General features: G+C 45.1%; 1 protein-coding gene across 1 annotated transcript; it reads left to right on the top strand.

The window, feature by feature from the left end:
* Nucleotides 1-1,055: 1,055 nt before the first annotated feature.
* On the top strand, nucleotides 1,056-15,069 carry LOC141998727 (L-amino-acid oxidase-like). The gene is made up of 7 exons (XM_074971703.1): nucleotides 1,056-1,068; nucleotides 5,596-5,819; nucleotides 6,844-6,950; nucleotides 7,566-7,767; nucleotides 10,229-10,282; nucleotides 13,375-13,505; nucleotides 14,256-15,069. The coding sequence occupies exons 1-7, from the start codon at nucleotides 1,056-1,058 to the stop codon at nucleotides 15,067-15,069; spliced, it is 1,545 nt and encodes a 514-aa protein (XP_074827804.1).
* The last annotated feature ends 2,174 nt before the right edge of the window (nucleotides 15,070-17,243 follow it).

Raw genomic sequence — 17,243 nt, forward strand, 5'->3', positions numbered from 1 at the left:
GGAAAGACTCTAAAGTGAGAGAAAGTAGGGAAAACCACAAATGTTAGGAAAGAAAGGTTTTTTTTAAAGTGTGAGAAAATGGGGGGGGGGAACACATTTTTATTACCAGCTCAAAAAGTGTGAAAAAAAGAATTTTAAAATGTAAAATAAATTTTTAAAGTTTTCATCTTGACAAAGCTTTAAAAATGGCTTCACACTTTGTCATTTGGGGAAAAAAAAGAAAGGCATGTAATACAGAGAATATTTTTAACCTACTTTCTTATTTGCCTTTTCTCTCTTTTGGAAAAGTTTTTTTAAAAAAAAAAAAGCGATAGAGCAAGAAAATAATGAAAATTAAAAAACTGAAAATCCAAAATCCAAATTGAAATGATCATGTGATTCAAAATGTGGAAATGTGAGACATTATTCAAAATTCACCATTTGTGACTGAACTCATATTACGTTACAAGAACAGAGAACTACAGATTAAATAAAATTTAAAATGTTTTGAAACCCAGGAAATACAGATTTTAACTTGTGCCTCTGAAACAAAGCACCCACTGTGGCTAACTAGTGAAAGAACACATTGGGCCAGAGAAAGAAAACAAGCCAGAGAATGACTCCGTTGCCTAGTGGTTAAAGCGTTGACGTGGGAGACCCAGCATCCAGTCCCTCTGTGCCAATGACTTTTTTTTTCCCCACAGGGGAACAGCTTCAGCAGGAGAGAGGATATGGGCTCATGAGGATATGGAGGGAAATGTGGAGTGGTTTCCAGGAAAGAATAGGAGGCTGCCGGATTCAGCAGGGTGTGGAGGAAGATAGATGGGACAGAGTCTACTACCACAATTCCTTTGTTCCCAAGTCCTATGTGCCTGGATGGAGCTGACTCAACTCAGAGTAACCCGCAGGCTATGAGCTTGTCACAGGAGGAGGTCCTATAAGACCATATGACAGCCATCTCCCAGTTTCACTAGACACAGAGTCAGCAGTTCCTGCTAGGATATTCATCAGTCTGCCTATATAAAAGGTGGGTATAAAATAAGAGGGCAACTGGATGACTCCACCCACCATCTGAAATGGACAGGTTCTGTGAGTGAAACTTCTCTTTGAGCTTTTTCAGAGAGATGGGATACATTATTCTTTTGGGCACATCTTACCGTATCAATGGGCTTTCGTGTTTCACATCTTTCTCTCTTATCGTCTTTCTCTTTTTGTCTTTTTCTTCCTCACTTTCAGTTGAGCTTCTCCCAGAATCCTCTACTCCTCTTTAAGTGTGAATTTAGGAGGAAACAAACACCAGTGTGGTATTTTCGGTTGCACTTGGCCTCAGTGACACTGTGGGACGCAGGTATAGCTGCTCTGCACTTTCCATGGCTGTGGCTCGGTGATTAGATTCAGTTAAAACGTTAAGAGAGCAAATTATATGTTCACCAAGGGAAGGGACAACAGTGTTGTAAGTCAGTGCTGAACATATTTATTTTTCAGAAAAAGCCTTTGAGATTTTAAATCTCAACAGAAAAGCCTTTGAGATTTTAAATACATTTACTCAAAAATCAAAGTGCTGATGATGCTGTTGAAGTTCTTGTGGGGGTTCTAAGGAATTGTTCCCTTGAGTTACCATGGCAAGGGTGCTCCCAACTGCAAGCTGTTTTTCCTCACAATATATGTTAGACGCCCTGTTTATTTCTTGTCCAATGTCCATTTGGAAATGTGGATGGAAGAGAAATGCAAATATTATTATTATTACCGTTATTATTTTATTTTTATTTTATTTATTATTTATTATACCTTGGCCGACTGTTTTCACCTGCAACTGTTACAGTTAAATTGTAGGGTGTATTTCACAGTCCTGAATTAATCTGCATTTAAAGCTCTAGAAAACATGACCTCTGAAGGAAGATTGGAAAAAAATGGGTTTGTTTAGTCTGGAGAAGAGGAGACTGAGAGGGGACATGACAGAACAGTTTTCAAGTACATAAAAGGCTGTTACAAGGAGGAGGGAGAAAAATTGTTCTTCTTAACTGGCAAGAAGCAATGGGCTAAATTGCGGCAAGGGAGGTTTAAGTTGGACATTAGGAAAAAGTTCCTAACTGTCAGGGTGGTTAAGCACTGGAATAAATTGCCTAGGGAGGTTGTGGAATCTCCATCAGTGGAGATTTTTAAGAGCGGGTTAGACAAACACCTGTCAGGGGTGGTCTAGATAATACTTAGTCCTGCCTTGAGTGTGGGGGACGGGACTAGATGACCTCTTGAGGTCCCTTCCAGTCCTACACTTCTTTGATTCTATGATTGCTGTCATGTCCTTTTATTGTTGGAAGGGCTCCATGAATAGGACATGGTCTGTCCTTTCTTTGAAGATAGTTGAGTCAAAGCATGTTTCTGGAAAACTAAGTTAATTTTAATGCTGGTCAAAATATGTCATTTGAAGAATATTTTTTTAGGAAAATTTACCTTAGTTCTAAACAAAAAAGTTGATGGGAAATTTTTAATTTTCTTTTAAAAATACATTTTAATTAAAAACGGAGGATTGGATACATTCTGGTTTTCAGCAGCTGAAGCTGATTTGTAACATCTGAAACAAGTAAAGAAAAATGAATGTCTTGTGACCATTTCCAACTCGCATGAGCGTCCTTACACCTCTCCCACCAGGAAATCCCTGCGGTTCCATGACTGAGGTCAGCTGGGGAAGGAGACCTAGGAGGGAGGATGTAGTGAGTTCCCTCTCTCTGCGCCTGATAGAAGGTTTAAGGGACTAAGAAGCAAACAGGATGCCTCTAAGGTGAGCCTGATGCTTGAGTGGCTGTCAGGAGCCATTGAGGGATGACAGCCTTCCTGCAAAACCCTGGGAAGGTGGGGAGAATTGAGCCAGGTATAGACTGTAGGGTGGAGTGAAGCAGAGGAGACTGAGGACAGATGTGCATGGTAGCTGGGTCCCGCCTGCAAAGGAGAGGGGTAGCCAGCTGAGGCCAAAGATGTAGTTATTTCTATGTTTCTGTTGGACTTGTTAAATCAGCAGTTCTCAGATGGAGGTCCATAGCCCCGTTCAGGGCCACAAGCAGGTTTCAGGGGTCTGTCAAGCAGGACTGGTATTAGATTCACTGCGGCCCAGGGTAGAAAGCTGAAGGCCAAGTCCCGCCACTCAGGCCCAAAACCCAAGCTCAGACGAAAGTCGAAGTCCAAGTAACTTAGCTATGCAGGGCACCTGTTGCATTGGGCCCTGGGCAATTGCCCTGCTTGCTACCCCCTAACGCTGACCCTGCCTTTTATATGCAGGAAAACAGTTGTTGTGGCATAGATGGGTCGTGGTGTTTTTATAGCCTGTCAGGGGGGCCTCAGAAAGAAAAAAGGTTGAGGAGCCTTGTGTTAAAGGGTGCCGTGGTCCTGGATGGGGTCAGACATTTGAAGGTGTCGTGGACGGAAGGTCAGGCCACTCCTACAGACTAAATAGGCCAAAGGAGACAGGAGGAAAACTGAAGCATAGTTGCCTCAATGTCTCATATGGCCACAACTGAGCGTGGTGCACTGGTGCCAGAAACAGGAGGGCCAGGAGTCCATGCCCCCCCCCCCCACACACACATACACACATTTTAACAAAAGAAACATTATGCGCTGTGGGAATAACATGATTATGCTGCTAAAGGTCAAGATGCACTATCCCCTTCAGTGTCACTGCAAATAAACAGGCGTGGTGGCAATCCTCCAGCCCATGTTTCAGCCTATCACATCGGAAGATATGGATAATTGCAGAGTAAGGAGAACATAATAATTGTCAAGAGTATCGATGGCTTTAACCCAGTCCTTCCTGGTTTTGCTTTTTGCTAACAGTTTCAACACTGTAATTAAAAACACATTACATGGGTGTTTATGGCTGTGATGACCCTGCACCATTTTTGGTTTCATGGGATAGTTATTTAGAACATAAAAACATAAGAACAGCCATACTGGGTCAGACCAAGGTTCCATCTAGCTCAGTATCTTTTTTTCCGACAGTGGCCAATGCCAGGTGCCCCAGAAGGAATGAACATAACAAGTAATCATCTAATGATCCATTCCCTGTCGCTCATTACCAGCTTCTGGCAAACAGAGGCTAAGGACACCATCCCTGCCCATCCTGGCTAATAGCCATTAATGGACCTAACCTCCATGAATTTATCTAGTTCTTTTTTGAACCCCATTATAGTCTTGGCCTTCACAACATCCTCTGGCAAAGAGTTCCACAGGTTGACTGTGCGTTGTATGAAGAAATACTTCCTTTTGTTTCTTTTAAACCTGCTGTCCATTAATTTCACTTGGTGACCCCTAGTTCTTGTGTTATGAGAAGGAGTAACAGGATTTGTGGCAGGATGTAGCCCTGTATCCACACCCTCCATATTATTATGGTAATAATCTTTGTACCAAGTATGTCTTTTAAGGTATCAATTGAAAACTCATAATTTGATGATTAATATTGCCCTGATAACTTACGTGTGGCAACATTGTCATGCAGTTATAAGATTCCACTGTATGGTGTTTTTAACTCATGTCCCAGACTGAGGTTGGCAAACAGCTCTGTCTCAAACAGAGGATTGTGTGCTCTGCTTAATTTGCATTGAAGCAGTGAACAGAGTCATCAAGCAGGAAAGGGAGATAAAGGAAGCTCAGAAGGGTGAGAAAAAAGCAGCAGAGTCACCAATGCTATGAAATATGGGACATCCATGCCTTTGTCACCTTCAGTTTAGACCAGTCAAAAACTGATACGAGTGAGAAATGTGGGTGCTCACTAGGAAGGAGCTTTCCATTGAGAACATCATAATAATCTTGCTTTGAAAACTGCGCTGACAGTCTGTGAACTTCCAGACAGAGTTCCGAGCTTTGATTTGATTTTAAAGCTGTAAGGGGTTAGGGGACCAGTGACCTCATGCACCACATATTTCTTTGTGTGATCCTTCCGTAACTGCACTCCACAGGACACAGAGCTCCTTCATGGTCACCGAGAGGGGGAATCACAGCTTTCCATTTTGAAAAACAAAAAACTTATCTTGAATTGTGGAAAGCAAAAGCAGAACTGAGGGGTTTTTTTTAATGGCATAAGGCAGAGACTCTGGTTAGGTTCCTTAATTCACCTCATGAAGTTAAATCTTGAAGACCTTGTTCAGTCACATTGTCCACCATGGATGAATTTCTCCTGCACCCATTCCCTCAGATCATGGCTAGCCCCCAAAATCATCACATCCCTGTGGTATGCACAGATCTAAGTGAATCTGTGGGACCCAGGACCCTCAGTGGTAGACTGGGTGGTGGGCCATGTGTGGTACCAGCCACTGACAGAAAACAGGATACTGGGCTAGAGGAACTATTGGTCTGACCCAGTATGGCCTTTCTTATATTTTCCAGTTTATAAGAATGCATGAACTGTGAGAGGATTTGAGAACTGACTTCCCTTCTCTGGGTTTATACGCTGATTGTATTGGATGTAATAACATTCCTGGTTTGTTAATATAACAGAGCTCTGCATTTGAGGTTGTTAGCCTCTTCCTAGAGATGAGGAGTAGCATGTTAGTGATGTTACTGAGCTGCATGGTCTCAGAGAGTGAGTTTGCTTCAACATGGGTGTTTTCTTTGCATCTCTGTTTCTAGTATTTCTTCAGCTCTTCCTCCTTGTAGCAGTCCTGAGCTTGGAGGGTATCCCTCGCAAACTGAAGGAGTGGGAAAAATGCTTTATTGACTCTGACTATGAAGAACTGGTGGATATTGCCAAAAATGGGTTGGAAAAAGCATGTTGTTCAAAGAAGGTGGTGATTGTCGGGGCAGGAATCAGTGGACTCACTGCTGCCAAACTGCTGAAAGATGCTGGTTGCAAGGTAATTATAATGACCAAGAGGAGCCAGAGACAGGCCAGGGAGGCAGTGCTCCTCTGAAATAGTCTTATCATTCCTTATTGATAGCGTAAACAATGCCGAAGAACAAAACGATGTGAACTGAAGTAAACTGGGTGACTTGCGAAGGAAAGAGAGAGAAAAATCTATTATTTTGATTTCCAGACAACATGTTCATTGCCTTGAAGTTAAGGTTATTAGCGAAATAATAGCATAGCTGTATGAAAAATAACGCTGCAGCTAAAAAAACCCTAATCCGCACCTTTTATGGAAATGGTGATTAGTTAAGTAAATGTTCTAAAAGATTCAAATGCCCTAACAGTTCGCATATTTCTGACAAAATTCTCTACCTGTGAAACCTGATATTAACTATCTCATAACAACTTTAACTTTCACTCTTATTTGTTTGTTTGTTTGTGTTTTGCTTTGTTTTGTTTTTCCATAGAAAGAGCTACTGTCTTGGGCCATGGGAAGGGCCCAAATCCATTATCCCTATAGATTGCCTAAACATCCTCTACTCCCCCTTCTCAAAACCACCCAAGAACTACAGCCCCTGAGTCTGGAAAAGTCAACAGAGATAGCTTGTGTATTTATATTTGAAGTGCTTAGTTGATGTTGTTGGTTTAAAACCTCCCTCACTGAAAATCTGGCATTAATAATGAATGGAAAAATCACTATTACTGTGAAAACTTCCATACTGGAATGTGTTCCTTGAGTACCAAATGCAGGAATACAGCCTGATTCTGGAAGCATGGTTGAGCACATGCTTAACTTTAAGCCTATGCTTAAGTCCTATGAAGTTGAAATTCAAGTTGAGCATATGTGTACCTGCTTTTCTGAATCAAGGCCTGTATGCTTACATATCATCTGAAATTGCTTTGATAAAACATTAATGTTCTTTCTTTGATGGCCGTTTACAAACGAAAGGATGTGGGATAAATCAAACCCTACCTACAGCCACTAGGTACCAGCAAAGGATTGAAAATCATGACCTGTGTTTTGCCCCTAGGTCCTGATTCTGGAAGCCAGTAACCGCGTGGGAGGACGTATCTTGACCTATCGAGAAAAAGATTGGTATGCGGAGCTGGGAGCCATGCGTTTGCCAAGAGACCATAGGTAATACACAGTTGCCCTCCTCACCCGCCAGCCTTGTTCAGAAGAGCGGAAGCCCTGTTTTAAAGACTTGTATGATAATTCCAAGAAAAAAAATCTTTGAAGGCTCAAATCTGAGTAGGTTAAAATCTCCCCTTGTGTGGACTAATTGCATTGCATCAAATAGTCAGTCTGTGTGCATGGACTAAAATCTCTATGGAGCTGTAACTCTTCCTGCATAGATGGGATGGGACTGGGTGGGCGGAAGTGCAGAGTGGGTTGAGTTATGACAATCTACTCCACCAGCCAAAATGCCAAGTGGCATTTTTTCAAAAGTAAATTGTTTAGTGCATTTTTTTGTTTCAGTTTTAGCAAAATGTTTCATGACACATTTAACTACAATTTTTATTATGAACATATTTATCATCATTATTGAACTAGTTATCCACATTTTTCATCTACTGCAAAACAGGGTTGAATGTGGATTTGGCAAAATATAGATCTGGGGTCATATGACACACAGATAATGTCATTTACCTAGGTAGGACTGGGCCATTCATGCTCGGGACCATATATGAACATAGAAAATTCTTTCTCATTTTGGAATTTTTCTCTTTTTACTCCTTCTCTTTTCTTTAGGGTTGTGCGTGAATTTATTACCAAATTCAAACTTAAACTGAACCCATTCTATAATACTAATGACAATGCCTGGTATTTGGCTAACAACATCAGGGCAAGATCTGGAGATGTTGACCGAAACCCTGATATCTTGCAATACCCTCTGCTTCCCACAGAGAGAGGGAAATCTGCCAGTGAACTTTATGACCAGACACTGGATACGGTATGTGTGTTGTGGAATGGACTTTTGTACTGTAGGTCTTCACTTCAAAGTTAGATTTTGGTCCTAAACCCCGTCTCATCCACACACAAAACCATCTCGCTCAACTTAAGCAGTCCTTTCAACCCAGGCTAGCTGGCATTGCTTCAGGGCACAGGTGCTGGCTTCCTCCTTTCCCTGGGGGTGCTCAAACCCAGATCAACCCCACACCCTGCCCCCACTGCACCCCTTCCCCCCTTCCCCCATGCTCCCACCACTGCCCCACCCCTGCTCCACCACAGGCCCCACCCCCACTGCACCCTTTTCCACCAAGGCCCCACCCCCACCCCACCTCTTCCTGCCCCCACTCTGCCTCCGCCCCGCCTCTTCTGCACCTCTTCCCACCCAGTTCTGGCCCCTCTCCCAAGCGCACCCTCTCCCCCAGTGCCTCCTGCACACCATGGAACAGCTGACCACAGCAGGCCAGAGGCACTGGGAGGGAGGGGGAGGAGTTGATCAGCTGGACTCACCAGCGGGCCGGAGGTGCTGGGGTGTAGGGGGTGGCAGCTGACTGCCGGTGGGTGCTAAGCACCCGCTATTTTTTTTCCGTGGATGCTCCATCCCTGGATAAGGTATGCTCCAGCCCTGGAGCACCCACGGAGTCAGTACCTATGGCTGAGGGTATGAGTTAGAGTTAAGGGTCTGTGTTCACTTGAGCTAATAGGCAATTCAGTGTGTGCAGTGAAGATGCAAGCTAAAACCCTTGAGTTCTGATAGTCCTCCAATGCCTTCCCACAATCCCCACCCCCGGGTGCCCAGAAATACAAACAAGTTCTGGGAAAGAATCATAGAGTGGCTCAGCTTACTACGGCACAGAGAACCATGGAAAATGGCCCCAGAAGTCCTAGCAGTATACACATGGCTGAATGCGTCACCAGAGAGGGTGCAGTATCTCAACTGAGAGGAACAGACCCCTATTCAAATCCCCACTGCTGATCAGATAGAGGGAAGACTTGCACAAGAGGTTTCCCACATGCTTGGTGATTACCCAAACCCCTGGGAAAAGCTATGAGGCTGGTGCTATTTCAAGACACGCCTTAGGCTCCTGACTCTAGGAGAGGCTTCACAGTTGAGATCCCCAAGCAGAAATAGGCGTTGAACGCCCTGGGAGGGGTAGGGATTAGGACACACCCCTCTCTTTGGCATCTCTCGTTGGCCAGTTTAGCTAGCTCAGCCTGCTGCCTTTTGTGGATCCCATTCTTAGGTGCCTAACCTTTCTTCCACCCTTCATTGTGTAGGGAGCCTGAGAATGTGACTGTGTGAATCCCAGTGATTTTCTAGACACCTAAAAGTTAGGTGTTGAGACATGTAGCACTGCAATGTCTATATCCATTTGTGAATCTAGCCTCTTGCGATATTTCCAAAAGATCAGTGTGATTTCAATAGGATTAAAAACACTTAGGTGCTTTTGAAAATGCCAGTAGATGCCTATCTGCCTGTTTAAACAATGAAATACATTTGAAAATCTGGTTCTCTTTTTACCTTTAGGCTCTGTCTACCGGATGGATCTTACAGCGGCACAGCACAGCTGTGCCACTGTAAGGTCTCCTGTGTAGCTGCTCTACGCCGGCAGGAGAGAGCTCTCCTACTGGCATAATTAAACCACCCCCACTGAGCTCTCCCACCCACATAGCGCTGTCCACACCAGTGCTTTTGTTGGTGAAACTTTTATCGGTCAGGAGGGGTGTTTTTTGAGACCCCTGATGGACAAAAGGTTGACCAACAAAAGTGCTACTGTAGACATTGCCTTAAACTATTTATTTTATTGTTCAAAAAGTCTGAGCAAAAGCAGTTGAGACAGCTGGAAAACTGCAGGAAAGGAACACAAAAATTACCCCTCCTTATCCCCATTCATAGGCACTGACTCAGTGGGTGCTCCAGGGCTGGAGCACCCAAGTTAAAAAATTAGCGGGTGCTTAGCACAGCGCCAGCAGCCAGCTCCCCCCTCCCCCAGTGCCTCCTGCCCACCGGCGGCGCCGCTGATCAACTCCTCCCACTCCCTCCCATCGCCTCTCACCTGCCTTGAACAATTGTTCTGCGTCATGCAGGAGGCTCCTGGGGGGAGGGGGAGGAGTGGTGATGGGGCGCACTCAGGGGAGGGGGCAGAAAGAGGTGGGGCAGGGGTGGGAAGAGGCGGGGCAGTGGTGGGGGCTTGGGGGAAGGGGCGGAGTGGGGGTGAGGCCTGGGGTGGGGGTGGGGTGTCGAGCACCCACCAGCTAGAGGAGAAGTCCGTGCCTATGTCCCCATTAAAAAGATCTTGTTAACAGCTCTTCCACCTGAGCAGTCATTTCATGTCCTGCCTCCATGGGCATATGCACTAGGATACCACCTGTAAGTATGTGATCGCAAACAGGGAAAATAACCAATCTGCAAAGATAGAGCTGTGATTGTGAGACTAGCAACTGTTTGCCTTGTTGCTCCCCAGGTGACAACAGACTGCAGCGCTCTGAAAGAGAAATATGACTCCTTTTCCATCAAGGTAATTGAATATGGCATTCCAGTATCCTGTGCCTGATTTCCTAAAGCTTTCCTCACACCAGCTAATGCAACACCTTGTGGGATAGATTGTGCCATGTTCACACAGTCCATGGTAGGAGGTATTACATCTGAATCCTCCTACACCTCCTGGCTATGCGGAGGAAACTCGCTTGCCTCATGAGGCCTTGCATACTTTCCCCTGTGGTCCTCCGGGTTCTGCATTGCGGAATGGGGAGGGCAGGGCCACGGACCCATATCTTCTTTGCCTGCATATCTTCTTTGCCTACATTGGTCAGTAGAAACCAAACGGTCTCTGTGCTCCCATCGGCCCTGTGTTTGTGTAGTGAAGACAGGACCCTCCTCCATACCTATGTAACCGACGTGGCATCTCTTCTTCTCACCCTGGGTCTCTGAGTGGCATCCAGCTATGTGTCCTCATCCATGGTTATTTCAATGAGGCACCCTTCCTCTGTGTACCTGCCCATCATTATTTTTACTCCATACGAAAGTGGCTCTCAACCTTTCCAGACGACTGTACCCCTTTCAGGAGTCTGATTTTCGTGCATACCCCAAGTTTCAGCTCACTTAAAAACCACTTGCTTACAAAATCAGACCTAAAAATACAAAAGTATCACAGCACATTATTACAGAAAATTGCTGACTTTCTCAATTTTACCATATGATTATAAAATGAATCGATTGGAATATAAATATTATACTTACATGGCAGTGTGTAGTATATAGAGCAGTATAAAGAAGTCATTGTCTGTCTGAAATTTTAGTTTGCACTGACTTCACTAGTGCTTTTTATGTAGCCTGTTGTAAAACTAGGCAAATATCTACATGAGTTGATGTACCCCCTTGGAGATCTCTGTGTTCCCATAGGGATACGTGTACCCCTGGTTGAGAACCACTGCTGTAGGAACTGTGACCTGAACCATGGCTGTTTAATCAAAGGCAATAAAATCTTGCTATGGACACTCTGAATGAAATTCTGCCCCCACTGAAATCAATGACAAAGCTCCCGTTGATTTCACTGGGGTCAGGATTTCACCCGGTGAATCAAAAGGGATGGGGGATTGTGTCCTGAATGGGATCATCCGCCTTACTCCAGTGATTGGTTATGAGGAAGCTGACAAATCACACAGGAGGGTAGTTGATGTTTGGGATGGTCTTCCAGTCACCTGGGCCTCTAAGGCCTTGTCTACCCTAACACTGGAAGTTGATCTAAGTTACGCTAGTTAAGTTCCGTAACTCAAGTTGACGTAAATGACATTGACTTCTATTGGGTCTGTGCCGTGCTATGTTGACAGGAGACACTCTCCCATCAACATAGCTTCCGCCTCTCGTTGAGGTGGGGTACTGAAGTTGACAGAAGAGCGCTCTCCCGTCGACTTATCGCATCTTCACCAGGCCCGCTAAATCGACACCGCTGCATCAATGGCAGCAGCACCGATTTAGCGTGGTAGTGAAGACAAGGCCTAAGTCACTTTGTTTCTCCCTGCCTCCAGCTCGAGGAAGTCTTTGTTGTGGTAGCTGAGTGGCAGCTCCCTGACACCACCAGCCTTTCAGTCACACAAGCTCTCTCCTCTGGGCCGTGCCAGTCGTAGCTTTGCCTTGCGGGTGGTTAACAGTATGTGAACCCCAATCCCCGAGACTCATTCCCCTGTGATATCCAGTCCCAGCTGCAGGCTACTCACAGAAATCCCAGCTCCCCCGCAGTGTACCTCAGTTTACCAGTTTTACTTTAAACCACCACTCCTGTAAACCACATAGCCCTGGTGAGCACTTATAATAGAATGAAAGAAGGTTTGTTTGAGAAAGAATAAGTATTTAACTAGAATTGAGAGAAAGTGATAGAAGCAAATGGCTAGAATGTAAAAGCATAAAACACAAAGCTGGGTGTACCCTTCTCAATAGTTACTTTTCCAATACACTAAAGTAGGCTTCCCCTGCAAAGCTCAGTCTGTTGCAAAGTTGGCTGGGTTCACCAGAACCAGCATCAAAATGTTCATGAAAGGCCCCTGCTCCTTAAGGCAGTTGTCCCCAAACTTTTTATGTCATGCTCCCCCTTATCCATAATGTAATCTGTCCGCACCCCTTCGGGGGCCGGAGACTGGCAGCCGGGGATCAGGGCCAGAGCTGTGACTGGGGTTGGGGCCAGGAGCAGAGCCACTGCCAGACCTGGAACCGTGGTTGGGAGCTGAGCTGGAGTCGAGAGCCGGAAGCCGGGCTATGGTCAGTGACTGAGGCCAGGGCCGGGCCATGGTTGGTGGCCGGAAGCCAAAGCCAGGGCCTCAGCTGGGGTTTGGGTTGGGCTGGAGCAGAGATGGGGGCAGAGTGGGGCTGGGTGGTGCTCCTTCCCTGCCCCCAATGGGGGCTGGCCTGGGCCCCATCAAGCCCCCCGAATGTTCCTCCATGCCCCGCTAGGGGGGGCATGCCCCACAGTTTGGGGACCACTGCCTTAAGGGGTTTTCTCAGTGAATGAATCCAGAATGCCTTCCCTGACACTCTGTTTATACTGAAACAGTCTTTTGCCTTGATTCATAGCCAGGGCCATCTCCTGCCTGTTATAATGGTCTTTTTTGATAATTTGTTCTGGGATGTGGCCAGGGTAGTGAAAAGAACCTTGCATTACCTACTGGCTGACTGAGGGAGGGGAACAAGTCCCTCTGGTTTGAATGAGTTGTCACCTAGACACAGTACCCCGGTGACTAATTTTTACCCCAAGTCCATCAAGCATACTTTCAGTATAAATACTTTATTCCTTAAATATTACCCATACATACATCTCGCCACGATTATGAATCTTGACAAGTTGTGAGCTTTCTGGAGATACCTTACATGTTACTCTTCATAGATAAATAGCTTGTAAGATGTGTTTGGTATAGTCAGTTTGTCAGGTCTGAGCTGAGAGATGTTTGCAAAGAACAGGGGACTGTTTGCCAAGGGGTCTCTGTATCTCTATGGGTGTGACCTTTGGCTAACCCTTACGCGTACTGATTAAGTCCTATGTTCATCTCTTCAGCTGTCATGGTTCAATGTGGATATGATATGCATGCACTTTCTGCCCTTCCTCTCTTCCCCAACCAGGAATATTTGATTAAAGAAGGAAAGTTAAGTAGAGGAGCCATTGACATGATTGGTGACTTGCTGAATATAGATGGTAGTTTCCACATGTCTTTTCTGTACTCGGTCATGGACGATATTGCATTCAAAGAAGGGTAAGAAGAAGAGTATCTTTAATTACTTGCTTTATATGGAGACGAACATGTATCTATGGTAGGATCTGTCTATCTATCCATCCATCTTCTGATATAATGAGGTTGATAAGAAGATAGATGTATCTCATCCATCTATCCGTGCGGCCAGTTGCCTTCTTTCAAGTAGGCACTGATGGTCTGAACTGTCACAGAGGGCAGGTGTTCATTACTATGTTTCTCTAGCCATACAAGGCAGGGAAAACTTTCACAAAGGATGAGATAGACATTACTGAAAATGTCTAACGGGGAGTGTTCCTATGGAATTCACTAATTAACTTCTGACTGAGGGTACCTGTAATAGTGATATCAGAGCACCACCCTGTTGTATCGAGGGAACCCTTTGGTCAAATGATCCCGAATTGGGATTACTAACCCTACCCCGTCCCCAGGAGGCACACCTAATTCTAAGGCAATCTCAGTAATCATGCAGAATTTAGATCATGTTGAAGAGTGAAGCTTTAAACAGAAAGCTGGTCTTATCCTTAACTACCGCAGACCTGGTAGTTGCCTGTAATAAAAGAAGCCGGAATTGAAGTAGTCACTGGGGGAGGAGGGGACGGAAGGGGTAAATTATATCTTCAGCTAAGCAGCTCCTTACAGATCCGCTTATTATTTTTGTGATATTCACTCAGAGAACTGTTAACAGAAGCTGTAATTCTTCTACCATCATCTCCCCCCTCCCCGCCCCCCGCCCCGCTGCCTTTCTTTCAGTTTTGATGAGATCACAGGGGGATTCGATCAGCTTCCAGAGGCTTTCTACAAGACTATGCGTTGGGATATTCTATTTCAGTCCACAGCGGTGAAGATACTACACAACAATGAAAAAGTTAGAGTGTTTTATCGCAGGCCACGCTCATCGCTTCCCTCCTCAGTGACGGCTGACTATGTTCTTGTCACAACCACCGCAAAAGCCGCACGGCTCATTAAATTTTCTCCACCTCTTTCCTCCAACAAGACCCATGCCCTGCGCTCCCTCCACTACTCAAAGGACGTAAAGATTTTTTTGGTCTGCAGGGAAAAGTTTTGGGAAAAGGATGGAATCTATAATGGGAGGTCAATCACTGATCGCCCCTCCAGATTCATCTACTACCCCAACCACAATTTCTCCAGTGGGGTGGGGGTGATCCTGGCTTCCTACACTTGGGATGATGATGCTGAATTCTTCGTTCCCCTCAGTGATGAAAAGTGTGTTGATGTGGTGCTGGAGGACCTGGCAGAAATCCACCAAATGCCCAAGAATTATATCCAGAACGTCTGTGATAAACATGTGATCAAGAAATGGGGCCTGGACAAATATTCGATGGGAGCATATGTTTCATTCACCCCGTACCAGTTTGTCGACTACTCCAAAGCTTTGTTTCAGAATGAAGGGAGGGTCTATTTTGCAGGAGAATACACCGCTCACCCTCACGCCTGGATCGAAACGGCTATGAAAGCTGCTGTGAGAGCAGCCAGAAACATCCATGGTGATATCAATACATCACCTAGGTGGCAACAGAAAGAGCTGAAGGAAAATGAACTGTAATGGATTTATGAATGTTTGGTGAAGGTACAAACACATGGGGATTGCGCTGCTAATCATCGAGTGTCCTTATTGTTGTGGTTGTGCTGGGGGTAGCACCTAGGTGTCCGGCTGTGAGAGTCACTCGAAAAACACAGAACAAAAAAGAGAGTGCCTGCCTATGATGGGGTGTACAAACTCCACACTGGGCAACAAGGAGCTAAAAGGATTATTTGGGGCTCAGCCAGCCCCGCCCTGCCACACCTGCAGCAAATGTTCCATCTGCTGGAGGCATTACAAGGCAAGGAATTAGCTCATTTGGGTGGCAGGACTGGAGGTGAGCAGACCTGCAGCCCACATCTCCAGCAGCACAGAGCAGAGGGAAGCCTAAGACTCTGACACAGCTGCCCAAAGCACTCCCCCATCGCCCCCCCCCCGAGGGTAGGGAGGACCCGCCCCAGAGACAACCAGAAGGGGAAGTATCCTGTGGACCTTGCACTTTGGTAACCCCCTTTACTTATTGTGGTTTGGGTTTCCCCACCAGGGGAAGGTGTTGAACTAAGCTGACCCTGGGAGAGAGGGAATGAGAGGAAGAGGACAGCCTTAAGCAGCCTTGGTTGCCAGGCTGCTGGTATCCTAAATGGCCCTAGGTCAGAGTTGACTAGCCCAGGCTCCCCTCCCCAAAACCCCCTTGGCTGTCTGGGGTTGTGACTATGACCAGTAGCCCACGCTCCCCAACCAGACTCTGAATGAGGACCATTACACTACCCCGCAGAGCTTACAATCTAATTATAAGACAAGCTTGATACAGACAGATGGGGGTGGGGGGAGGGAGCACAATGATACAATGAAACAATCCGGCTCTAGATTGTTACTTTAGGTGAAGCCCAGATGGGGCGGTGCAGAAACTGTCTAAACCAACAGCAGACTGCTATGCTCAGTCGCTCTGTGACCTCAGACTCTTCTGGCTGCTTCCCCAGTCTATTAACATTATCTTCGGCCTATCCACACCAGGACACTCAGGGAAGTTAAAACCAAGTTACTGCAGGTATGATGTTAAAGTCCATTAATATGCATTAAACAGCTGTGTGGACACTCTCATTCAGAAATAAAGTAGCGTTAGTTCACTGTAGCTTAATCTGCTTTTGTTTTAACATATTCTGGAAGGCTACTAGGTATCATTGAGCAACGTTTACTTTGCATTAACAGAGTTTTAGGGCATTTAATATCAGTCCAGGTTCTATATATATGGTAAATATAGAGAAAAATCAAGACAGTTCAATAGCGATATGCTCAAAGAATGTGGGACAGCCCCATTTTATAAATCTAATTAAATTCATTAATAAATGTTAATACCTAGCTCTAATGAAGTGGTTTTCATTCATATATCTCAAAGTTGGTAAGTAGTATTAACCACATGCTACAGATGGGGACGCTGAGTTACTGGGTTGTGATGTGAGAGAGCCAGGAATAGAATCTTCTTCCTCTCTCTCTCTACTTACCAAATAATTTAATTTAACTTTCTTTCAAAAGTCCTGCTCTCCATTCTCTGAGTCCTGTACTAATTGCTTTCTATGCTCCTGTTTCTGACTCACCTCTGAAATAGGTATAGCCTATTATTCTTCTTAGGATGTTCTCCCCTTTTCCCTGCATACTGAGGTCTACATTTTTCCCTCATTCAACTGACAACTTGCATGACACTGAACAGATATCATTTGTCATAAAAATAAAGGGAAGGGTAACCACCTTTCTGTATACAATGCTATAAAATCCCTCCAGGCCAGAGGCGAAACCCTTTCACCTGTAAAGGGTTAAGAAGCTAAGATAACCTGGCTGGCATCTGACCAAAATGACCAATGAGAAGACAAGATACTTTCAAAGCTGGAGCGGCGAGGGGGACAAAGGGTCTGTCTGTCTGGGTGAAGCTTTTGCCGGGAACAGATCAGGAATGCAGACTCAGAACTTCTGTAAAGTCTGTAAGTAATCTAGCTAAAAATGTGTTATATTTCCTTTTGTTTAATGGCTGGTAAAATATGCTGTGCTGAATGGAATGTATATTCCTGTTTTTGTGTCTTTTTGTAACTTAAGGTTTTGCCTGGAGGGATTCTCTATGTTTTGAATCTGATTACCCTCTAAGGTATTTACCATCCTGATTTTACAGAGGTGATTCTCTTACCTTTTCTTTAATTAAAATTCTT

This window comes from Natator depressus, chromosome 14, assembly GCF_965152275.1.
Source record: "Natator depressus isolate rNatDep1 chromosome 14, rNatDep2.hap1, whole genome shotgun sequence".
In the NCBI taxonomy this organism is placed as follows: domain Eukaryota; kingdom Metazoa; phylum Chordata; order Testudines; family Cheloniidae; genus Natator; species Natator depressus.

Coding starts and splice junctions, on each gene's coding strand:
- LOC141998727 (XM_074971703.1), top strand. Junction 5,820..6,843: donor TGAAAGATGCTGGTTGCAAG/GTAATTATAATG, acceptor TTTTGCCCCTAG/GTCCTGATTCTGGAAGCCAG. Junction 13,506..14,255: donor GATATTGCATTCAAAGAAGG/GTAAGAAGAAGA, acceptor CCTTTCTTTCAG/TTTTGATGAGATCACAGGGG.